Source organism: Ursus arctos, unplaced genomic scaffold (genome assembly GCF_023065955.2).
Source record: "Ursus arctos isolate Adak ecotype North America unplaced genomic scaffold, UrsArc2.0 scaffold_19, whole genome shotgun sequence".
Taxonomy (NCBI): domain Eukaryota; kingdom Metazoa; phylum Chordata; class Mammalia; order Carnivora; family Ursidae; genus Ursus; species Ursus arctos.
The window spans coordinates 27,209,883-27,236,451 of record NW_026622863.1 but is presented as its reverse complement, the minus strand read 5'-3'; the positions used below and the strand labels follow the sequence as shown (position 1 = coordinate 27,236,451).

General features: G+C 39.6%; 1 protein-coding gene across 1 annotated transcript in view; it reads right to left on the bottom strand.

Moving 5' to 3' along the window:
• HYDIN (HYDIN axonemal central pair apparatus protein) overlaps positions 1-26,569 on the bottom strand; it is a 375,249-nt gene that overhangs the window by 288,188 nt on the left and 60,492 nt on the right. Inside the window, exon 3 of the mRNA XM_057314225.1 lies at positions 3,583-3,708. Coding sequence (XP_057170208.1) covers positions 3,583-3,708 — 126 coding nt within the window. The remainder of the gene's footprint in view (positions 1-3,582; positions 3,709-26,569) is intronic.

Below are 26,569 nucleotides of genomic sequence, written 5' to 3'. Positions count from 1 at the left end.
GGGTAACTACTATAAGCAATAATTGTTATAAGTACCAAAGTGATTGTGAACAGCTTGTTTAAGGCAAAAGAAAGTAGAAGATTTGGTCCTCGGTTTAAAAAATATAGGCTAATTAGAACACCAATCCAAAACTTCCATTTACAGCAAAGTTGAATAAGGTCATTTGAACCAATTTCCCTATGAAAATAACAAGAAAAACTCTTATCAATAAATATCTACGTGGAAGCACTGAAGAGATTAACAAGACAGTACGATCTAATATCAAAACTATGAATTAGGGGTGCCTGGGTGGCTCAGTTGGTTAAGCGTCTGCCATTGGTTCAAGTCATGATCTCAGGCTCCTGGGATCGAGCCCCGCATCAGGCTCCCTGCTCCCTCTCCCTCTGCCTTCTGCTCTGCCTACTTGTGCTCTCTCCCTCTGTCAAATAAATAAATAAAAATATTTAAAAAAAAACAACAACTATGAATTATCTCAAGCTACTAGCTTGGTAGAATCCAATAGGTTTTGAGTATTTCCATGTTTCCTTAAAATTTTAGAATATTCCATGATGCCCTGTGAGACACACTTGCACCCTGGGGCACCTTAGTATAGTTTGCAAAACAAAGATGTAAGCATCCATCTCAATAACTTAAGAAAGCAATAGCAAACATAAAAAAATAAAAATAAAATCCAAACAAATGAAAAAACGACATAACAAAAACAACAAAAATTAATAAAATAGAAAGCAACTATACTACAGAATCAACAAAGCCAAAAGTTGAGTCTTTAAAGACTAATAAAATTGATAAAATACCTAGTGAGTATGATCAAGAAAAAGGCACAAAGAGCCAATATAAAGAATGAAAATAGAAACATGACAACAGAAACTGAACTAACTGAAAAGATAATAAATGGATATTATTTCAGGAAATGTGAAAAATTCTATTAAAATATACAAATCCTAAGAAAATACCATTTATCAAAACTAGCACAAGAAGAAATAGAAAATATGAATAGTTCCATAACTATTAAATTGAATCTGTAAGTAAAAACTTTTGATAGAGAAAACTCCAGCCCAAATACCTTTACAAGAAAATTCTAGCAAACATTTAAAGACACAGGACAAATATTATAAAACTCTCCTGAAGGAAAGAAAAAAAATTAATGTCTTCCAACTCGATAATGTTAGCACAACGTTCATATAACTAAGAAAGGCAGTGGGAGAAAGGAAAACTATAGGCTAATCTTATATACAATAGATTTTTTAAAAAAGGAACAAAACATTAGCAAACTGAAAACCACAATATATAAAAAGGATAACACATCATGACCAAACTGGGTTTATCTCAGAAATTCAAAGTTGTTTTAATATTAGAAATTGATTAAAAAGAAACAAAACTGTTACTTTCCTCAGAAGAAAAAAATTGCTTATTTAGAAAATTCAAAATAACCTATAGATAAACATTAATAAGTTATTTATCAAGGTCACTGAATACAAGGGCAACAAACAAAAATAAATTATATTTCTGTGTACTAGCAAAGAACATTTGGGAAATGAAATTTAAGTCTAAGCTGCCAATCATTCACTGGGCTGAATATGTGATCCAGAGTCCAGAGGATAGGCCATAGCAAGAGAAAAAGTTGTGAAAGTAATAATTTAAAAATAGAATTTTAAGCCTGCTCCTAGAAGGGGTCACCTAAAGAATGAGTTCAGAAGAGAGACAAGTTCAAGGACCAAGTCCTGGGGAGCCCCAACATTTAGTGATCAGGAACAGGAGAAAGATCCAGAAAATAAAATAAGAAAAAAACAACCAGTGAAGTAGGAAGAAAATTCAAACAATATGATATCTGAGTAAAAGTAAACAAAAAGGTACCAAAAAAGAGAGACATTGAGTCAAATGTGTGAGACAACCCAGAAGTGCCGAACTGGTCAAGCTTAAGGATGAATTATAAGAGAAACACACATACACAAAACTCAAAGTAAGGGACACTGAGGATAGCCTGATGGATATAGTCACAATGAAATGGAAACGAACAGAAAAATTAAAAATGGATGGCGTGGGAATATAAGCTGTAGAAGGGCAGGCAAAGAAGGTCCAACATGTTCATAATTGATATTCCTCAAGAAAAGAACCAAAAATGGCAAGAACAAACACCAGGTGATTCAAGAAAAACTTGAAGATACACAGTATCTCAGGAAAAGTTTAGTCACATCCTAATAAAATTGCTGGGTATTAAATTAGAATAAACAGTGATTGGGCACAAGAGCTAAAAGATTCACTTATCTATAGTGGGGTAAATCAAGCTGGCTTCATCACACCTCTGCATACCATTATGCATCATATTTCTGCTTACCATGAAAGCCAGAGTAGTGAGGAAATTGCCTGCACAGCTCTTATGGGGAAAATGTGTGACCCAAGAGTTTTATACCTAACAAATCTGAAGTTTGGCATAAAGGCAATAGCCAAATATTGTCAAACATACAAAACAAAGGAATTACAGTGTCCATAAGCTCTTCTTGAAGATATTGGTGGAAGATGACTGTCGCCCAACTAAGAACAAATGAAACTCCAGAAAGTAAAGTAAAAATAACCAAATGAGTTGAGAAAGAGAGAGGAGAAAGGATGAGATCTAATAAAATATATTAATTTTGTCATCCTTCATAGTAGGGGTCAAAATACATGAAAACACACATAGCAGTACATGCAGGAAAATATACATAGCCTGGGCTCAGTTACGCTATGGGAAAGGAGCAAAGAGCCCTTGATCAGGATGAATTAGCACTGGGAGAAGTCACGCTCCTGCCCTCAGAGAAAAGAAACAATAACTAAAGCTAGCAGTGCTCTGAGGAAGAGCAAATTTTGTGCAGATCCTACGCAGGGGAGGCAATGGTGCTGCAGCAAGTACAAAAGAGCCTCAGGAACTCATTCATCACGTGGGAAAGATCTCTGAAAATCTCTCGGGAATCGCCCAGGGAAGCCTTTGAGAGGAGGCAGATCTCCATCAGTTTGATGGATGGAGGTTCATACCATAATTTGTACATAAAAAGTAAAGCATCTAATGCAAGAAATTAATTTAAAAGTGGGAAATAAGACCCTGTTTTATAACCATATGTTCCTAACGCCTGGAATACATGGTTTACATTAGAATACAGGAACAGGTTAAAATAACTATTCTTTAGAGACTAAAAGGATACATTTGCTATTGGAAGTGAGCCACAGCCAACAAATGCCTCCTTTAATAAACAATTCCACCTTCTTCGTTTCTAGTGATGACAGCTCAGGGTAGAAGGGATTTCTTGTTGTATTAAGAAGATGACTTAATTGGATTTGGCCACTATAATCCTTGGAACTACTCCTGATCTGTAAACAACAAGTAGCTAAGAAATGCAACTAGTTAAACATTATTTGTAGTTATTAATTACAATTCTCTCCATATTAAATCAGATATCAAGATCAACAGAAGTAGAAAAAGAATATATAACACAAACCCAAAAAGGAATTAGCCCAGAAGCCATAACCATTACTTAGTTCCTGTTGTTCTAGAATGTTCACATTGTTCCAGGGCCTGCCTCATAAGCAAGTATGACAGAAAGCAGCTACCTTTTGATGCGTGGTTTCCCCCATATCCAAAAGTTCGATGATCTGTGGTCGGCACATCAAACGTGTATTAGCCAGTCTCTGCTCTGTGGTGAGGGACATTTCTTTCAGGAACTCTGAGGGTGTCAGCTGGAATTTAAAACAAAACAGCTGAAGATTCATAAGTGTTTATATGAAAAAGTGTTTTCATAAGTGCCAGTAATGAATAATTTGTGTTTGCAGCTTTCAGGATAATTCTGGAATGACACTAAGTTCCCTTATGAAATATTTAAATTAACTGAATAAAACAAGAGAAGTACCTGTGCACTTTTGAGCTCTTTGCACACTAATCTGAAATGACATGTGGTTGCCATTTCCTTGTGATTTTGAAGAAATCACACAAAAGAAACTGGGGGTGGGGAGTCAAGAAATTGCACAGGAACATATCCAAAGAGCTTAACATTTATGCTCTGAAGAAGCATCTGAGCATACGACTCTACTTCCAAAATCACTTCTAGTCTTCAGAACTGAGGAATTTGAAATGCTTCTACTTCTCAACTGAAGTTACAACAAACAAGCAGAGCGTTTGGGTGGTTAGCTATCCTACTACAGCAGGTTAAAGAGGAATCTTGTGAAATGGAAAGGGTCTAGGGAGTGTGACTGCACAGCTTAGGAATGAGTTTGAACTTTTGAGAAATCACAGGAGTGCATTTAGACCTTGTTTTAAAAGAGCCCTAAGCCCCCCATCAGATCCAGCAGCCACTCATATTCACACACCCAAACAGGAACACAAAATGCTTTAACACTTTCTAGTGTTATGAGAAAAAAATGTAACCTATCATTTAAATAAAATCATTTAAATAACCCAACAAGACTTATTTACCCAGGACCAAATACTATTATTTACTTATTGTTGTTCTAAAATGTTCCAGGGCTTACTTTATATGCAAGGGGATGATGATCATTCACAGAAACATAATGCTTACGTATGTTCCAAGACTTTTTAAAATATTCAGAGGTATATAATTTAGCTGATTCGTTTCACCTTGGGTTAAAATCAATGCTCTTCAAAATCTCCACAAAATTAATTTCTGTGATTGAATCCATATAAATGAAGGCAGATTTCTAATGCTACTTCTTACTTGGTTTTTTAGGTTCTTTTTGATTGGAACCCAGAGTAGAATACTAAAATGTTAAGAGGTATCAGCTGTGTCACAGTTTAAATAAAAATAATGAAGTCTTAAAAGCAGAAAGTCAGGAGTTACTTTAAATATGAAATGATAACCACCACAAAAGAGAGTGATGACAGGTTTTATTTTTCTCCTCAGAACATAACTTGAGATGGGTTTTTAAAATTTGGTGAATACTATCTTGAACCCTGTAAATTGTTACTGATATTTTCTATAGCATGTGGTTTATAATTCCGTTCTCACCAAGTTATTGTAACTCATTAAAAATAAAAATGTTTTATTTTAAAGGACAGAGAAAAAATGTATTTTTCCTTGATACCATATGGTTATCATTTTGATACTCTCTGTTCTACAAATATGCGAACAGACGTAACTCTTGCCAGTCAACAGGTAATAAATACACTGTTGAGGTCAAACCCTATGAAATTCTGATACCTCATTGTTTTTTAACCACACAAATGACAGTCTCATAGGGTTCAACCTCACATTTAGAAAACCATCATAATTTCATTGCATAGTCTTACTTTAATTAACTTAAGCAATTCAAGTCTTTACTTTGAAGTACATAATTTCAAAAACTTCTTGGGCTTTTAAGAGGTGCCTCTCTCTCCAGCAAGCTGCCATGTTAGCTAAATGGATACTATCAGTCAGTAGTTCTCTGTTTGATTTCTGAGAATGCCAAGGAGCAGCTGCCATCCTCCTGACGAGTCTGTACTAAGTATTTTACACTTGAAAGTCTCAAGTACATTACCATTCGATTTGCTTCTTCTTTTGTAACCACCCTCGGACTCAAGGGTGGCAGAACCTTGCTTTGGAATCCTTTCAGCATTCTGACTAACCCCATCTGAACAGCCCCCATAGATTCCTCAAGTCCTTTACTGGTCATTTTTAGTTATTTCCTTCATTCACCTAGAAGTGAAAAAAAGGGTTTTAGAACAAATACACTTAATTCCTGAATACAGGTCACAATTTTTTTAAAGCTTTCTCAAATACAAGAGATTTAGAAAAGACTAATCTTCAAAAATACATCAAATGCTTGTAACAAATGCCTTAACTAGAGGAGTCTATTCCATGTAATTAGTCCAGATTTAGCCTTATCCCAAAGTCTAGGATTCCTTTTAGACAAACCAAGTGATTCTGGACTGAGCTCAGGGAAGACCTGGAAATACAAGTAGTTCCTACATTTGGTACTTTTATCCTTCCAGATAAACAAATAAATACTGTTCAATAAATACACTTCATTGTTTGCTACTTTATACTTATTAGACGATTCTCTCTCGTGACACCCTCCAAACAGAAAAAAACAAAAGGCTTCAGGCCTTCAAGCTGGGCAGAGACTAAAAAAGTAGCATGAGATAAGAAAGAGGAAGTTTCTAGAGAATTTTTGAAGTTTATAGTCATAAATAAGTCATTAAACAGCCACCCCATATCTCTAAATCAAAGAGATAGGACATCTCCCCTCTACATACCCTTCCTTATGCCTTTTAGTAGGACACTTCCAACTGTGGAGGCCTATTTATGACTAAGTAGGGATTTCTTTTTTTTTTTTTTAAGATTATATTTATTTATTTGACAAAAAGAGAGACAGCCAGCGAGAGGGAACACAAGCAGGGGGAGTGGGAGAGGAAGAAGCAGGCTCCCAGCAAAGCAGTGAGCCCGATGCAGAGCTCGATCCCAGGACCCTGGGATCACGCCCTGAGCCGAAGGCAGACACTTAATGACTGAGCCACCCAGGCACCCCTAAGTGGGGGTTTCTGTTTTCAGTGAAAGCCAGCTAGTTTATCCAACCCTGTGTCCAAAAATCACAAACAAACAAATACTAAAAATGCTTGATACAATGTCAAATTAAAAAAAAAAAAAAACCACATAAAAGTCATCAAAAAGCTCACAAGACAATAAGTCATTACCAGACCAAAACAGTGAGGAAAGAGGTACATAAAGAAAAATAGACCTGAATGAAAATGTAATAAGGTACACCACAGTAAAGCAGTAAAACACCCAAGGAAATGAATATGAAATGTTAAAAAAGGCAGAAAAAAAATCAGAGAACAAATGGTTGAAATAGCAGACAGTCAAAAAGAAGATCCAACACACTCTAACTGGAGCCCATGAAGAAGAAAAATAAAGTATTGGAGTGGAACTAATATTTAAAACTATCATCCAATAAAAAAAAATTTCCAGAAATAAAAGAAAACATAATGAAAAGGGACTGGTAGGTGCCCATGAAAACAGACCCAGATGGTCAACTCTGAGTCATATCTTAGAACAACTATAAGACACTTAGAGAAATTTTTAAAACCTTCAGAGCCTCCAGGCAAAAAGGTAAAATAACTTACAGGGGCAAGAGAATTAGATGTCATTGGACCCTGAAAAAGAAACCTATGAAATGGGAAAATGGAGGGCAATATTTTCCAAAAACTTTAAAAAGTATGAGCCAAGGATTTTATACAGTCAAGCTCTCCTTCAATAACCGAAGCTACAGAAAAGGAGTTTTGAACACGTAAAGCGTCAGGTAAAATTGTAAACAAGTTCCCTCCCTAAGGAATCTGCAAGAGGATGGGCATCAGCCAACCAATAGGTGACTAGGGGAAACAAAAGGAATGGCAAGGAACATCTCATGTATTTAATTGTAGAGCTAATTTTAATAATGAAGTTGAAGACATGTGGAGAAAATAGAATTTAAACATATTTTCTGACAAAGTCGAAAGAATGAAATTTTAAAAGAAAAGTAAAAAATAGAAATACACCCAAAAGTAAAATAAGATCATTAGCAGTTGTGTAAGTAATAGGTAGGAGTCAAACTATTTAACCAGATGGAATAAAGGAGCTTATGGGCATTATGATAGAAAGCTCCTACAATGGCAGTAAATGACACCTGTTTCCAAGTACCCACGTATTTGTGTAATACTCTGCCCTTGAGTGTGGGCTGTCCTTAGGTAGTCTAACAAATATAACATAGCCCAATGATGGATGTCACTTCTGAGATTAGTTATAAAGAGCCTTGGTTCCATTTGGGGTACTATGTGGCTCTCTCTCAGATCATTGGCTGCCACATTGTAAGGACACTCAGAAAGCCTAGAGAGAGGCCCATATGGTGAGGGACCAAGCCTGCTAGCAATGATATGAGTGATCTTGGAAGTGGGTCTTCTGAGGCCTGCCAACAACCCTGTGAATGAGCTTAAAGGCAGATTTGCCAGCCCCATTTGAGCCTTTAGATGACTACAGTCCCAGCCAACAGCTTGCCTAGAGATGCAAAACAGACACTGAGGAGGAGGCACACAACTAATAAGCCACACCTAGATTCCTGACATATAGAAACTGTTTTAAGCTACTAATTTCTCGGTCATCTATTATACAGCAATAAATTACTAATGTAGTCATTTATACACCAAAACCTTCTTAAAAGTAAACCTTCTTAAATACCAAAAGGAATTTTAGAAATAGCAAAGAAAACATACTAAACAGAGAAAGGCAAATAATAAATCAACTGTAATGCATATAATTGTTACAATACGATTGTAATATGGGAAGTGATGTCACCAATATGGTGGGATAGGTGATTGCCACCTTCAGTCTCTCTCACAAAAAGACCAACTAGAAACTATCCATAGACAAGATACCTTTGTGAAAATCCCAGAACCCAGGGGGTGAGGCTGAAGTAACCCCTTGGATCACAGAGACATGGAAGAACCTCAAAAACATTATGCTCAGTAAAATAAGCCAGTTACAAAAGACCACGTGTTGTAGGAGTCTATGCATATGAAGTGTCCAGAATGGGGAAATCTCTAGAGAGAAAGAATAAATTAGTGGTTGCCTAGGGCTGGAAGAAACGAAGGTTTGGGGCACGGGGTGATGGCTAAAAGGTATGAGATATCTTACTAAGAAGAAAATATTCTAAAATTCACTGTGGTGATGATTGCACATATTTGTAAATACACAAAAAACTGAGTTATATATATACCTTAAGGGTGAATTGTATGGTATGCGAGTTTTATCTCAATCAAGTTGCTAAAAATACATTTTAAAACAGTTAAGGGGCGCCTGGGTGGCACAGCGGTTAAGCGTCTGCCTTCGGCTCAGGGCGTGATCCCGGCGTTGTGGGATCGAGCCCCACATCAGGCTCCTTTGCTATGAGCCTGCCTCTTCCTCTCCCACTCTCCCTGCTTGTGTTCCCTCTCTTGCTGGCTGTCTCTCTCTGTCAAATAAATAAATAAAATCTTTAAAAAAAAAAACAGTTAAAAAATCAACTCTTTTTTTTTTTAAGATTTTATTTATTTGAGAGAGAGAGCACAGACAAGTGGAAGCAGCAGAGGGAGAAAGAGAATCCCAAGCAGACTCCATGCTGAGTGAGGAGCCCAACACGAAGCTCGATCTCACAACCCTGAGATCATGACCTGAGCCAAAACCAAGTCAGTTGCTCAACCGACTGAGCCATCCAGACACCCCTAAAAAATCAATTCTTAGAAACTGAAAACCAACTGAAAGAAATGAACCCTGCTGGATATCAGGCTGGTGTCATTAACACAAAGAGAAAACAATTACTCCAAATGACCTTAAAACACAGTATTTTGACTGTCTTTGTTAAATAGTAGTCTTACTGTTAGTCATAATATTAGTGATAACATAATTTTTTTGTTCTAGGCCCAACATGGGGCTTGAACTCACTATCCCAAGATCAAGAGTTTGCATGTTCTACTGACTGAGCCAGTGAGGCCTCCTGGTAATAATATTTTTAAAACAAGCAGTTACAGCAATATTGTTGGGAACCAAGCAATTCAGCTTAAGAAAAAATAAAACCAAAGAAGTTCTTATATGAAGAAACCCTATAATCTTACATTTAAATTGAAAACCAGTGTGAGCTCATGATTATTTTCACCTTTTAAATAACCTACCTCCCGAAAGAGCCCAGAACCGATGAAGGCCCAGTAAGCAATAACAGTCAAGGACATATTGTGGCCTCTAAATGCCATTTCCCACTAAAAGGAACCACAGCTCCTTGGAGAAATGGGTAATTTGAGGTCTGAGGCATGAAATGTATAAGATGAACTTGGAACATTCTATTTTACTATAAAACAATGACATTATCAAAGGCCACTGGGGTTGTATCTTAAGGACTCAGGAGGAGTTCCCATTCACCAAAGACAGGACAATTTGAATATATATTTTTTTAATTCTGCAACAGATGAGTCTCTAAAAATTTAAGTTCAAATGATACTAAAAAATCATTGGTCCCCTTTGGAAGTCGCGACAGCACCAAACTAATTATTTTGGAAATAATAAAAGGGAAGAATCAACCATTTATCATGCACTTTTTTGGTACAAATTGCATCGCAAGTTAACCAAATAGTTAAGGAAGGAAAATGATTCTTCATAAAGGAATTCCAGCTAATAAGCTCAGAAGAAACAACAGAAAAAAATGACCATTATGCAGCCCCTAATGAAACAAAAGATCATCAATGCTAAAACCATTAGGAAAAACGTTGCTGAAGAATTCTATAATGGCTCAATCAGGCTAACAACACCGGAGCCCTCTAAACCAATCTTAACGTCACACGTGTGCAAACCAGACATACCACGTGCACATGATGCAGTACACAGCACCAGCTACTGAACACGATGAAGAAAACCCTAATTACACCTCCAGACCTGTCAGCCAGCCTGCAGGAGACACATGGAAAGGAGGAACAAGCATATTCTGGAGGAATACAATTAAGTCAAATCAAGAATGTGGGAAATGTTATAGGAAAATGACCTACTTTATTCAATTAATAAATAGCATCAGAGAGTTGGGGGGGGGGGACAGTTATAAATTAAAAGAGTTCTAAACCAACCAAATGCAAGGGTGCACGTTGTTTGGATCATGATTCAAATAAATGAATAATAGATGATACAAAATAATTATTGGTTCTTTGGAAGGATTATGGTACTGCAGGTATGATTTTTTAAAAGAATGTTCTTACCTGTTAGAGATATGTAGCATTTACAGGTAAAGGGAAAGTATAATACTCCAGGAAAAAATGTGTGTGGGGAGTATGAATGCAGGTGTGTGAGGGAGGAGGATAGAAGAAATAAGAATGGGAGAATATTGACAACCATTGAAGATTATACTATTCTCTACACTTTTGTCCATGTTTTTATATTTTCATAATTAAAAATATCAATACATACAAAGTCCTGTGCATGATTACTCATAGCAGCAGCTTTCACAACCCAAATGTCCCTCAGCAGGGGAATGGTGAACCGAACAGTGGTACATGGTACCACAGAATATCACTCGGCAATAAAAAGGAACAGACTATTGATAACACAACCCAGATGGATCTCAGGGACAAAAAGAAGTGGAAAAAGACAATAATCCCAAAAGGTTGCATACTGTGGGATTCCATTTACCTAATAGTCTCAAATAACAAAATTACAGAGATGAAGAACAAAGGAGTCGTTGCCAGGGGTTAGGGATGGTGGTGAGGGAATGTTTGTGGTGATAAAATAGACACAGAGAAGAAATAAGATGACAGGCAAAATCTTAAGGCTTATAGAGGTGGGGTAAATAAGAGAAAATTTTCTAATAGCAAGTTTTTCACTTGTCATGAGTTCAATTTCTAGGGCTATTACTGAACCTAATAATATTGATTGTGGTGGAAGTTATATAAACCCACACATGTGATAAATTCACATAGAACTATACATATACATTGTGCCAATGACAATTTTCTTATTTTGATATTATGCTATAGTTCTATAAGATGTAACCATGGGGGAAATAGGAGGTCGAGGGTACATGAGACCTCTCTGTACTTTCTTTGCAACTTCCTGTGAATCTACAGTTATGTCAAAATAAAATGTATTTTAAAAGTTCTTCAAGAAAAAGCGAGAAAGACAAGTAAAACTCATTATTGATGAGGATGTTATAAAGGTGGGCATTCACATGCTACAGGGAGCATATAAATCTGTGACTTCATTTTGGCAATCTTTAGAAACTGTGCATATCCTTTGATGAATAAATATCTTTTGCTGGTGGATGTACCCCAAGTATGAAAAGATGTAATTATGGGGCACCTGGCTGGCTCAGTTGGTTAAGTGCCTGCCTTTGGCCCAGGTCATGATCTCAGGGTCCTGGGATCGCTCCCTGCTCAGCAAGGCGTCTGCTTCTCCCTCTCCCTCTGCTCCCCACTTGCTTGTGCTCTCTCTCTCAAGTAAATAAATAACATCTTTAAAAAAAAGATGTATTCACAAGCTATGCTGTAACTTAAATTGACCATTCTATTTCAACAGAATAGAAATGCAGTGACTTTCTCTTTATCAAACCAAAAAACAAAGCAGTTATCTAGGTAAAAGCTGATGACTCAGGTATTTTTTTACTAAAACTGATGTCTTTCTATAACTGATTTCTTAAGTACTTTAAAATTCTTGACCATTTTCCGGTTTTGTTTTTTTCCTGTTTTGATCACTAATACCTTACTACAATTCCAGGCTGCCGTACGTACTTAGATCACGCTTTTCCAGCTCCTTAACTACAAGGGTTAAGGTATTTTTCCCTAAAAATCTGCTTACACTGCTCCTTCTGACTGTCATGTCCTTTCTTTACCTCTGCACAGATCCCCTCCTGATTCAAATGTCAGTCTCTTATCGAAGCAAATTCTTTCTGATCTTACCAGCTGGAAGTGACTGTTCAACATCTCTGACCTTCCAGTATCTTACTTTTTCTCTTTTATGACACCTAAAACTTTCTACTTTACAGTTATGTGTATACTTACTCTGATCTTAATAGACCATAGACTCCTTGAGGTAGAGACTGTAATGGATAGTGCCTTGTATTTAATGGATGCCTGTGAATTTCTAATGAACCGTCGACCAGTAAATTAGACAGAGTCAATATTCAGGAGTGTTATTAAAAATGACAATCACCTAGCCCGCTGTTCCAATATCTAACACAAAACTGAATCCATGCAAATAGGCCAAATGCATTAATGTCCCTGGTATGCCTTGACTCATGTAATCCATCAGTCACCTTAACACCCTACTTTTAAAGACCGCCGTCAGGTCAAAAATATGGTAAAAGGGGCTATGAACCAAAGAACAAAAGAACTTTTTTTTTTTTTTGAACCAAATAACTTTTTAACCGAAGAGGTCTGGGTAACAACACTTTTATTAGGGCATTTACCATGAACCAGCTAAGTGTATCGCCAAATCTTCAGTTTCGACCAAGAATAAATTTTTGTTTTTAAAAATTAACTTCATAAACTCCTAGAGTTCTATGTTAATTAAATAGCCATTATATCTCTTTCCACCCTCTGTTCCCCTGTACAGCTTGCATGCACACGCATGTGGCCACGCACGCACCCACCCACCCCCCCACACACACACCTTGTTCTTCCTCTTCCTCTATTTCTCATCATCTTGGTTTCCACGATCTCTTTGTCAAGCCAGGGGTGCAAGAATCACGCTCAACTCCTTCTGCTCCCTCGCCCCTTCTCACGTCTTCACTCTCACCTCTGCAGCCTACATCTCTCAGTTAACCCCGGGCCAGTCTCTGAGCAGTACCGTCAACATCCTGATTCCAGGTCTTGCTGTCTCAGCCAGTAAAACCCCAACCCCGAGTCGGTCCAGCTGCTCTTCTCTCCTACCCCCACACAACAGCCCAGACCATGTCACTGCAAATTCAGAGTGTCTGGCTTCCGCTGGCCCCTGTACACCTGCTATCCTGTTGTCCTTGTCAGCTCCCTCCTCGGCAGCCTATTCCAGGGCTCCCCTCTATTCCATGCCCTCCTGCAATTCTAGAGGATTTATGCCTCCCCAGATCCCTTGTGAGCTTCACTCCATTGACCCCACTGCATACAAGATGTCTCCACTTGGATATCCACAGCCACCTCAAACCCAGCATGCCCCCTCTCTCCTGCATTCCTCCCAGCATGCCCTGCTCTCTCCTGCATTCCTCTGTGAATGGAATCACCATTCACACAATTGCCCATACCCCAAATTCAGATGTCATCTATGACTGTCTCTCCTCCAATCAGTCATACAGTAACTAAATTTTTATTGAACACTTACTACGAACCAGACAGTGTTCCAAGCATTATGCACTAGATGTAGGTACTATTATTCTCCCCAAATCACAGATTAAAAACCCCAGAGGCACAGAGAAGGTAAGTAACCTGCCCCAGTTTCCATACTAGTAAAGGCTAGAGCTGGGAGGAAAGCCAGTCACTCTGGCTCCAAAGTCCACACGTTTGATCATGACATTATTCTGCCTCGACCTTCTGAATATCTCACAAATCCATCTCCTTCTTTTCATCCCTGTGCCCTCCTTTGTTAATGTAACCCTCATGTCTTGACCAGAACAACCCTCTTAACTGACCTCCCTGACTCCAGCATCACATCCTCACAACACCCCCATTCCTTAGCCACACTCTGCACTGAAGTCACAGTGACCTTTCTAAAGGGAAAACATAGTCATGTCATTTCCCTGCCTAAAATCCTTTAGTCCAGAATATTCTGTAAGCTCCTTAGCATGGAATACATATCAGGAACTTGCTCTTCTTGTACTTTATGTTCAACTTGCCGTTCACAATCTCTCAAATGCTCACACACCTTCAGACTTGTACATACCACCCAGAACCCCTTTCCTTCTGCACCCCACCACTAACCCCCATTTGTCTTTCTGGGCTCAGATGTCACCTCTTTCAGGAAGCCATCTCTGACCCTCCAAGGCTGCTCCTTCTTGATCTCATGCTCACCCCTGTCATGGTTATTTATTCATCTCCCTCTGCCAATGGACTGTAAGTTCCTTGAGAACAGAAACTTTGTCTTTTCCATCACTGTGTTCTCACTGCCCAGCGCAGTGCCTCATACATACGCTTATTTAATAAATGTGTTAAATTAATTAATCCATACAAATGACTTTCCACAATCCCCAAATGTACCTGGTTATTTCATACCTCTCTATACTTGTATGAACTCATCCTTTCTTCTCACTTCCCTATCCCCATCTGCCTTGCAAACTTGTACTCATCCCACAAACCCATCTCAAGGATCCCCAGAAATAAGGCTTTCCCTAATGCAAACAAAGAGTGTCAATCATTCTGCCCTTGCATATGCCTCTATTATGGAAGGTAATACACTGTATTGCAATTATTTACTTATAAGCCTGTCTCTACCTCCAGAATGTGAGCTTGACTGCAGGGATTATGTGTGAATTCAAAGAAAAAAAGGCTTAGTTAATATTTGAATTTAATTTAATATTAAATTGCATTCATTAAAAGAGAATTTTCACAGGACTGAAATGTTTCTCAGAAGAACTATTTCTCTCTTTTGTTTTGTGTCCCTTAATTTAAATGTCAACCTTGGCTTCCTTCTGTGTTTCTATGGAAAAGAGTCTAGGTTAAGTCACAATATCTTCTTTCAGAGAAAAGACAAGAAAATGTATTCTCAGCTAACACTTAGGAGGGAGTCCGGGCAGGATGGGGTTTGCATTAAAGCTCTGCCTTATTGATTTGTAGCACTGGATTCTTTAAAAAAAAAAAAAAAGAAAAGAAAAGAAAAGTTTTAGGATAGCTATTCTTAAACACAAAATTCATTTTCTGCACAAAGTTGAGTTTTGTTCACCTCTAGGAACTCATAAGGGAGCTGAGTCTAAAAGTGATCAAATGCAGAATGGGTTGCTGCCTGGTAAGGCAGAATGTCATGACATATATTATTAAATTAGTGAGCGCCCCCAGACACTGTGGGGACATGTACGTGTCACATAAATAACTATCATGATTACTTGAACTCCACCCCATCCGTCATCTCTATCCATCTCTTCCTGCTTTCCCTTCACCCGAAATATCTCAAAGACTTATTTCCTCACATTTATTTCCTGCCTTCTTCTTCCATCCCCAAGTCCCTCCTTTGCTGCAGAGCCAAACAAAAAACTGGCCTATATGCTCCAAGGTTAAATCTCAGAACAAGTTAAAATCTTTTCTACCCAGTGAGCAACATGTAAGACGAAAACAAATCTCAAAGAACTTCCATCACAAACACTACATTTCATACTTATCTGTGCATTTCAGGAGCCCACGTCCCTCTGACACATTTAACTAAATATATAGGTTGACAGACTAAAAATGCTCTCCCATAATTTTGAAAAAACAATTTATTTTTTCCTCTCAGAAGGTACTGTCAGCAGTAATAAACTTAAGGAAGTATTTTGTTTTTATTAAGGCCAAAGGGTTTGGAGTCATCAGACGTGGGTTTTAATCTTCCCAAGCCTTAGCTTTCTCATCTGTATAATGGAGATAACAGTAGCTACCTATTACTGGGTAACAAATTGCCCCAAAACTTAGTAGTCAGAAACAACACAAAACATTTCTCACTTCTCACAGTTTCTGTGATTCAAGAATTTGAAAGACGCTGGTCTAGGTGATTCTGGCTTAGGGTCTCAGGTTGTAGTCAAAGATGGCAGTGAGGGGTGCGCCATCTGAAGGCTTAACTAAGGCTGGAAAAATCCACTTCCAAGATGGCTGGCTCACATGACTTGGAAGGTGGTCCCTGATGAAGTACAAGTGAGGTTCAGTGGGGTGAGGTCCGGAGCCGACGACCGAGAAAGAATTCTTGAGACGTTTTTGGTGCAAAATGGTGGTTTATTAAAGCACGGGGACAGGACCCGTGGGCAGAAAGAGATACTGCCCTGAGGTTGTGAGGAATGGCCTATTTTATACCCTCAAGTGGGGAGGGGGCTAGGGGTAGCAGAAGTCTCTAAGGAATTTTGGGAGCAAGGTCTCCAGGACCTTGAGGGGGCTAGCTACTGTTGGGAAAGGGTCTTTTGTTACCATCTAATAAAACCTTAGTCATGAGACCCTTCAGATGTATATCGGTGGGCCATATGCTTGGGGGATGATTGCCAATACGTACCTTGGGGGGTTAGAGATAAAGGAAGTTTCCAAAGGAATTTTTATAGTTAAAGTAGACTTACAGGATCTAAAGTAGACTTACAGGATCTTAGTGGAGGGGAGGGGGTCAGGCTAGGACTGCCTTTTGCCCTTAGCGAAGTATTAACATTGAGGCAGCTGAATTCCCAGAGGAATGTCACTGTGCCTGTTTCAAGGACTTGTCAGTGGGCTGTAGGTAGCAAGGACTTTCTTTGTCCTTCAGGGCAGCCAGGAGTGCCTGAGGAACATTGCATACATGGGGGGGGGGGGATTACAGGGTGCCAGCTTCTGCTTTGTCCTCAGTTTGCCTTCCGTTCCCTCATCAGTCGCCACTCTCGGTGGGAGACCTGTTCTTCTCCTCATGGGTCTTTCAATAGGACTGCTTGAGTGTCCTTGTGGCATGACAACTGGCTACCCGCACAGCAAGCAGTCATCAGACCATGGGAGAGGCTGCAATGTCCTCTGTGACCCAGAAGTCACACACCATCATTTATGCAACATCTACCCATCCCACTGATCAGCCCTATTCAGAGTGGGAGAAGCCACACAAGGATGTGAATACCAAGAAGGGAGGATCGTTGGAGCCATCATGGAAGCCAGCTACCACATTTACCCCATGTGTTCACTGTGAGGATTAGATGAGATAATGTGTGCAAACTTTGCACAGTATCTGGCATATAATTGTTCTTAGTATTAGCAGAAAGTTTGGTTAAAAAAAAAAAGCGATGAATGTTCATGTCTTCAGTTTCTGCTACTGCTACAGTGAGCACAGGGCAATTATACTCTGGAATGTTAATAAATGTTTCTTTACCCCCAAACACCATTTTAGCAGGAAAATACCAAAGAAAAAATTAGGGAAAATGCTCAAATGCAACATGACTTTTGTTGTCAGTGAGGGGTTCTCCAGGAACTCAGAATAAAAAGACTAATTTTAGTTTTTTTAATTTAAAATATCTTTAATCCAAAGCAATTTTTAAGCTATTTTTTATTATGTTCTGTCAGTCACCATACAGTTCATCATTAGTTTTTGATGTAGTGTTCCATGATTCATTATTTGCGTGTAACACCCAGCGCTCATTGCACTCTTACTTCATCTTGTTTTTCTACTGTTTCTAAAGCTGTTATGCTCCTTGGTTTTCTATCTGTTTGATCTCTTTTAAATTAGATTACTTTAGATTTCATAGGTTTCACACTGGCCTGTGCTCTCTTCTCTTTGAAATACTTCCTGAAAATAATCTGTCTCTGCAGAATGTGTGACCTATTATATCTGATATAGATAAAAGAGACAAATTTCAGAAAAGAATCCTCTTGTTTGACCCATGTTGAAGAAAAGGAAACTGAAGATGTATTTTATTCTGGTCACCAATTTCAATGTGGGGGGGAAGGGGGGACTATTCCCTACACGAAAAAGCAACTCTCAGAATACCAGCTGGCTATCCTACAATTTGACTCAATATTGACACACCTACCCAGAGATAGCATCAGATTCCACAGGTTAAGGGTTCAGTCCAACAAGACTATCTCCCCCATTACTACCAGATGCTAGTCACAAGCCCAGAGTGTCACCTATACTTTTGACCAACTAGCGATAAATCAGATCCCCTTCTCAGATTAGATTAATTTGCTACAGTGACGGGGCGCCTGGGTGGCACAGTGGTTAAGCGTCTGCCTTCGGCTCAGGGCATGATCCCGGCGTTATGGGCCCGGTGTTATGGGCCCGGCGTTATGGGATCGAGCCCCACATCAGGCTCCTCCGCTATGAGCCTGCTTCTTCCTCTCCCACTCCCCGCTTGTGTTCCCTCTCCCGCTGGCTGTCTCTATCTCTGTCGAATAAATAAATCTTTAAAAAAAAAATTTTTTTTTGCTAGAGTGACTCTCAGAACTCAGAGAAACATTTTACTTACTAGTTCACTGGTTTATTATAAAAAGGATATAACTCGGGAGCAGCCAGATAGAAGAGATGCAGAGGACAAGATAGCGGGAAGGAGTGCAGAACTTCCATGCCCTCTCCAAGGGTACCACTCTCCCCAAATCTCTACATGTTCTCCAATCTGGAAGCTCTTCAAACCCTATCCTTTTGGACTTTTACGGAGGATTTAGTACATAGGCATGATTGATTAAACCACTGGCCATTAAAAACTGATTCAACCTCCAGCCTCCCCTTAAGCCTCCCCTCCCCAGAGGTGAGGGGGGGACCTGAAACTTACAACCCTCTAATCACAGGGCTGGTTCTCCTAGCAACCAGCTCCTCACCCTTCCCTGGAGTCCAAAAGCCAACATCACCATAACAAAGACCCCTTTATTGCTTTCCTCACTTAGGAAATTCCAAGGATTTTAGGATCTCTGTACCAGAAACAGTGAAGACTAAATACATATTTTGTATTATAAATCAAAATATCACAAGATGCGTGGTGAAAACTAATTTTCTTAGGCATCAAATTACAAAAAGAACTGCTTCGCATAGAAAAATGTCAAGTGCTAGAAACCTGTTCCAACTGTAGAGCTGATGAGGGAACAGAAGGCAAGCTGAGGACAAAGCAGAAACTGACACCCTGCAACACCCCCCCCCATGGGATGTACATGACATTCCTCAGGCACCCCTGGCTGCCCTAAAGCTAAGGAAAGCAAAAACAAATAGTTAACTAACAGAGATCACAATCCTGCAAGACCTGAGTCCCTCAGTTTACACATGTCCTAGTGATTTACAAGAAGCTTTCTTATCAATAGCCTAACTTCCAGAGACCCATAATTCAGTTTCCTGAAGCCCTAACATTACCATCCCCTCCACAAAATTGAGGGAAGCTGAGGCAGAAGGAAATGTAAATAAAATAAAATTTCTTTTAAACCTGAAGCCCATTGACAAGGACTTGTGATGGGAGGAATGTAACATTCCTCCAGGAGACTCCCAACTGTCTTCACGTTAGTGCCTCATTAGAGGGAGGGACAGCCTTGGCTTGACAATAACCAGATATCCATTATCCTGCGAGTCTTTTTTAACATGGAAGTACTTTCTCAATGTCCCTTTTCCCTTAGCTCCCCCAACCCCATGGTATATAATCAGCCACCCCTCACAACCGGGGCAGCAGCTCCTTCTGCTCACAGGCCCTGTCCCTGTGCTTTAATAAACCACCAATTTTGCCACAAAAGCATCACAAAAATTCTTTCTTGGTCATCAGCTCCGGACTCCACCCCACTGAACTTTACCTATATTCCACAACCTCATCAGAACCAGGCCAGACACAGGCAGGGGAAAAGTCAAACAGCCAGCTATGGGCCATACAGGAAGAAGGCAATGTTAAAAAAACAAAATTCGGGGGCACCTGGGTGGCTCCAACTCCTACTGGTTTTGGCTCAAGTTGTGGTCTCAGGGTCATGAGATGGAGCCTGGAGTTGGGCTCCACGATGAGCCTGGAGCCTGCCTGGGATTCTCTTTCCCTCTCCCTCCACCCCTCCCTGCTCAATCTCTCATGCAGGTGCTCTCTCTCTCTCTAAAAAAACAACAAAAACAAAATTCAACTGAGTAAATTTAAGATCAAATTGACTTTATTCAATTATTCATGAATCAGGCAGCATCCCGTTGAGGAAAGAAAGGAAGGAAAGAAAGAGAGAAAGAGAGAAAGAAAGAGAGAAAGAGAAGAAAGAAAGAAAGAGAGAGAGAGAGAGAGAGAGAGAGAAAGAGGAGCTCCAATAAGCCCTACAAAAAGGAAGGGTTTATAGGCAGATGGGGGTAGGAAAAGAAAATAATGGATTATTTCAAGCAACCTCACCTTCTTGTAGGGGACAGATGGGATCCGTCAGGTAGATTACCTCACTAGTGCTGCCCAGGTAATTCCAGATTGACCGGTTCAAGACAACATTCCTAGTGATGAGGGAGCAGAAGGCAAGCTGAAGACAAAGCATAAGCTGACACCCTGCAACCTCCCCCCACCCCCCACTCCTGGGGGCGGGGGGACAGGTGTGACATTCTTCCAGGAATCTCCCAACTATCTTAACGCTACTACCTTGCTAGAGGGATAAACAACCTTAACTTGACAATGGCAAGGCCTAGGGTATCCTGTGAGTCTTCTTTAACATATGAAAGTACTTCCTCTGGAGCGCCTGGGTGGCACAGCGGTTAAAGCGTCTGCCTTCGGCTCAGGGCGTGATCCCGGCGTTATGGGATTGAGCCCCACATCAGGCTCCTCTGTTATGAGCCTGTTTCTTCCTCTCCCACTCCCCCTGCTCATGTTCCCTCTCTCGCTGGCTGTCTCTATCTCTGTCAAATAAATAAATAAAATCTTTTAAAAAAAAAAAAAAAGAGAAAGTACTTCCTCAACCTCCCTTTTTCCTTACCTCCCCCAACCCCATGGTACATAATCAGCCACCCCTCATAACCCTGGGGCAGCCGCTCTTTCTGCCCACAGGTCCTGTCCCCGTGCTTTAATAAACCACCATTTTGCACCAAAGACTTCTCAAAGAATTCTTTCTTGGTCGTTGGCTCCGGACTCCACCCCACTGAACCTCAACTATGTTCCAAAACTACATCACGAGGAGAGGCTGAAACTGCAATCAGATTAGGTATTAGGCCTGAGTTTGTTGACATGGGCTTAGCACAAATGACACCATTTGGGGTCTGTGGCTTCCTTTTTTTAACAGTAACGACAAGAACAGAGAGAGCCACAGCTGCAGAAAGTTCTTATTTATTATTTGTGAGCCCCGATTCACATCATTTTCATGATTTAAACCAAGGATCTACAAGTATTACAGTTCCAAAACAGATTCCTTTTCCCACATGGGAATTCAATTATCTTTCAATTTATAGAGTATCTACTATCTGCAAAGTACTGTAGTAATTATAAATAAAATCATATTGGCTTTGAGGAGTGAAGATGAAACTTAGTGATACGGCCTCCAGCATACAGTAACAAGCACCCAGATATCCGACTGGATTTTGACTTTGACTTTGCATATCCACACGCATTCGGGCATGCTCACATCTCTAAGTGAAAAGCACTGTTGCCCGGTTGAGCACTTGATAAATTCTGCTTTTAGTTACAATGAGGTAGATAAAAGATAAAGTGATATTGCCTTTTAAAAGATTTTACTGTGAAATTTTATATACATACAGAAAGTTATCTCCAAAATGTACAGCTCAATGAATTTCTTACACAGTGAACATCTATGTAACGATCATCTCGGTAAGGAACAGAACGCTGTCAGCACGCGCGCACCCCCCCCCACGCAGCCGAAGGACCCACATATCCCTTCTCAATCGCTAAACCATCTCTCCCCACTAAAAGGCAATCAGCATCTTCACTTTTGCAGAAATCACTCCCTTGACTTTCTTTTATTGCCTAACTATGCGTCCCTGAACACTATAGTTTTGCCCAGTTTTTAGTATTTGAAGCCATGGAATCACACAGTATACAATCTTCTGTGTCTGGCTTCTTTTGTTCTACTTTATGTATCCATTTCATTGCATATACCTGTAATCTGTTTCCCTTCATTTAAGTTTAAGAGTTCACTGTTTGAAATATACTACTATTTATTAATCCATTCTACTATTGGTTAACATCTGGGTTGTTTCCAGTTTGAGGCTATCAGGAGTAAGACAGCTATGAACAGTCTTATAAATGTCTGTCTGTGCACAAGGCCAAACCGAGTATATAAATCTAGGAATGGAACTGCTGCATCATAGGGTAAGCATATCCTAAACTATGGTAGATAATGCTAAACAGTTTTCCAAAGTCATTGTGCCTATTTTAGACTCCCACCAGCGGCGTATGGCAGATCTGGGGGCCACCCAAACTTGCTAACACTTGCTATTAGCCACCTAAATTTTAGCTATCCACTAGGTGTATCATCATAGCTCACTGTGGTATTAATTTGCGTTTCCCTGATTACTAATGCGATTGAGTATCTTTGCATATGTTGATTGACCCTTTGGATGTCCCCTTTTATGAAATGTCTTGTGCAGTGTTCAAATCTCTTGACTTTTTCTGTTGGGTTGTCTTTTCCTTATTGATTTGTAGAAGTCCTTCAAATATTCTGGATGCACTTTGTCAGTTACATGTTTTTGCAAATGTCTTTGCCCACTCTACGGCTTGTTTTTTTGATTCAAGTGGCTTCATGGGCCAACGTCCAGCTCATCCCTATTCCTCTGAAGCAGCCCTTTGAGGTCCAAACCCAAAGAGAAATTCACCAGGCCCCCTCTATCCTTGGTAAGCCCTGGTCACCAAACCCTGCTGCCTTAGCCCACAAACTGTCCCACTTCTTCATCTCCTGGCTTCTTCCTAGGAATTTGCATGTGCTCTCTGGGGTTCTAAGTTTGGAGCCCATTTCTCTGGGTCCCTGTTCCGTTTAGAGCTGGCCTGATAATTCCTCACCGTCTTGTTAGCCTTCTAATGCCCTGAAGCAGGCTTCTGTTGATAACCTGTCCAGGTTTTCCAGTTGTCCTCGGCAGGAGGAAAGACCTGTACTACCTAGTCTATCCCCCTTAGAAGCAGAAATCCTCATTTACCAAGGGTAGATGGTATCAGGGGAGAAAGCTAATCCATGCCTAAAGAATTTCCCAATGCAAAAAAGAACTTAAAAAAAAAATTGAAGATAAAACCCAAAAATGAAACACAATACAAATATTTCTACCCAGGATGGGTAGAAGTTAAGTTAGAGCACGGCTCAGATGTCTGAAATTAACCTAGATTATCTATTCATGCCACCTAGTCCAAGATTTATAGAGCTGATGTCTTGACATCGTGATTCATTTTAGGTATCAATTTGAGATACAGTTAGTGTCAACTTGTTGTATTAACAACAAATACCTACTGGCAAAACTTTAAGAGCCAGAAGTAAACATTTAAAATTTCTCCACCAAGCAACCAAGGACACATTTTCCAGTCCCTTTTCACTTGAAGAACAAAAAAAGGCAATACATTTTTTGGAAAATGTATATTAAAATTGAGACTCTCTGAGCTTTAGCTAGATCTTTCAGAAAGTGTCTTAATCCATGTATGGATCTGAATTATGAGACACTACTAAGGACACCCCCAGATGACATGGTAAAATGCAGAGCTCTTGTCTCTGGAATGCCCAGCTTCTCCTTCCAAGTCCATTAACCCTACCAGTATACTCTGGTCCCCTTCAGTCTAGGTTGTCAGGCCCCCCTATTTCCCCTGATCAAACTACAAGGTTATTTAGAGGTAAAATCTCTGGAACTCTCTCCTTCCATCCCCCTTCCCCATGCTAACTTAGAATCACCCTACAGGTGTCAGGTGAAACACCACTGCCTCTAGAAAGCCCTTCCGAAAGTCTTAGAGCAATTTCACTTTTCACATAGTGAATAATTTATGTAACTAGATTTCTATGTCTGCCACCTTCACCAGAGAGCAAGTTCCATGGATCAGAGACCTTGACCGTCATCCTCGACACTGCCTAACATAATGCCTAGCACGGAGTCAATAAATACTTGTTGAATGATCCAATGGGTAACTGAATCACTACCTATGCTTTCTTTCCCGAAGATAGCTTCATTTAAAAAAAAAAAAAAATTTTTTTTTTTGAGAGAGAGAGAGCACGCACGCAAGGGAAGTGAGGAAGAGGAGAGGGAGAGGAGAGAGCAGGCTCCATACTCAGCACACTGAGCCCGACCCTGCGATCAAAACCTGAACTAAAATCAGGAGTTGAACACTTAACCAACTGAGCCACCCAGGTGCCCCTCAAAGATATCTTCACTTTAAAAAGGAATCATTTGTCAGATATTTATAAGTTTTTACTACCCTGCATCTATTTACGCTTCTTCAGGGATCAATATCATTCTTCCTCAGGGAAACACCCCACTCCTTACCCCAATCCAGGAGTGGCTTATCCCAGTATCCCATCTGTCTGGCCATAGTGATTGGTTCTGGACATCGCAAATGACCAAAATCAAACCAATCAGAGCCTGTGAGGGCTTAATTCCGACTTTACTAGAACTGCTGAAAAAGAGGCACACTTTCTCTCCATTGAGGTTGCCAAAAAGTGGGATATGAGCTTGAAGCTGCTGGCAGCCCTCTTGCTCCTATGCGAAGAGAGAGGCCGTTAAGAATGAAGCCACCCATGAAAGAAGTGCCATGAGCTTGAATTCTGATGATATCATTTCAATCCTTAGATCCAGCCAGGAACTTGGGAGCTATCTAGTCAATTAATGGTCTTTGACACGAGTGTCATCTGAGCTGTACTCTGTGGCCACAATCTCTTGACAAAGTGAATTCATTATAAATAATTGCAGTCTATCTATTATTTGTAATGTGTAACCATAGCAGGAATAACTTGGGAACCATTTAGATCAAAATGTGCAAAAGCGGTTTTTGATGGTCTTGTTCATTTTGTCAAATATGCTAATATAAACATAACAGGCAAGCTATTTTAAATCCATGTTTGCTTTATTAAAATATAATAACTTCTATTTTATATACCTTCTTTTCTGTTACCACCAGATTCTAGAGACCAGTTGGCTTGCAGAAATAATAACAGAATGCCTCTGACTTCTACAGCTGTTACACATGACGAATGTTCATTTGGAGAATTTGCTTCAATTCATACCATACACACATCACTCAAGCTGAACTATTTTATAAGCTTCTTATGAATGCTAGGAAATTCATATTATTTTCATTGTATGAAATAAATACATATGTATTTGTTTATGAATTGTTGCAATGAAGAAGAGATACTGAAATTACCATTCATTGATAACTAAAATTCCTCATTTTGGATTTAACCATCAAATCAATGAGGGCTTACTCATATTTTAATATCAACAACAGATGTAATGGCCCCCTCCTGCTGGTTTAGCAAAAATTAAAAATAATTTTTTTGAAAAAGCTGCAGTCTACCATTTCTCCCTCTTTTGTGGAAGAAATATAAGCAAAGGAAAATACTGGATATGTTAATTTCTTTTCCTAACACAACAATCCCTAATTCAACTGTGCTTTCCTCCACTGTGCCATATCAATTATTCTAATTGGGGAATTTTCTAACATGAGAAAATATCTTCTCATATGCCACAATGGGTAATTCATTTTCTCAAATCTATTTATCTTACTTGGATTCAAGAAATGCATACTCAATTAGGAAGACTCTTCAACAGCTTTTAACTCCTTTTAACAGGCTGCTTTTATAAAGGATTTCTTTTGGCTGTCTAGTATAATTCTCCCCCACCCCGCTAGTTCTCCTTCTTCCTGTAAGAACCCACCGTCCTGTTCAGAAAAAGTAGAGACCTGGCCAATCATAGTATCCAATTCTCCTATGCTCTGATTGGTCTTGTGTATGAGCATGGGATCTAATAATGTCAATCAGAATCCTTCCCTTTAATGATAGCTGGACACTGGGAAAGACAATTTTTTTTTTCTGGGTTTGCTGGGGTGAAAATGAATTTAAAGCTATTGGCAGCCATCTTCCCCACCACAAGGAAAAAGCTTTTTTGCAAAAAAGCCAAAGAGATAAAAGCAGAAATCTGAGCAGGACGGATAGATGATAGGAGGAAAGAATGATGAATATGAGTGAATTATACTGCTACTGAAGGCAGTTCTAGGTGTGCCTGGGTGGCTCAGTTGGTTAAGCATCTGCCTTTGGCTCAGGTCATGATCCCAGGGTCCTGGGATCAAGTCCTGCATTGGGCTCCTTACTCAGCGGGGAGCCTGCTTCTCCCTCTGCCTGCCACTTGCCCTGCTTGTGCTCTCTCTCTCTCTGACAAATGAATAAATAAAATCTTTAAAAGAAGAAGAAGAAGAAGAAGAAGAAGAAGAAGAAGAAGAAGACGACGACGACAGTTCTAAACGCTGAGGGCCTGATACAATTGGTTCATCTTTTGATCTTATCAGCCAACCTAATGTCTTGACTAAATGGACTAATATATTCCTTATTCTCATTAAGCTGTATTGAAGATTGAACTAAGTT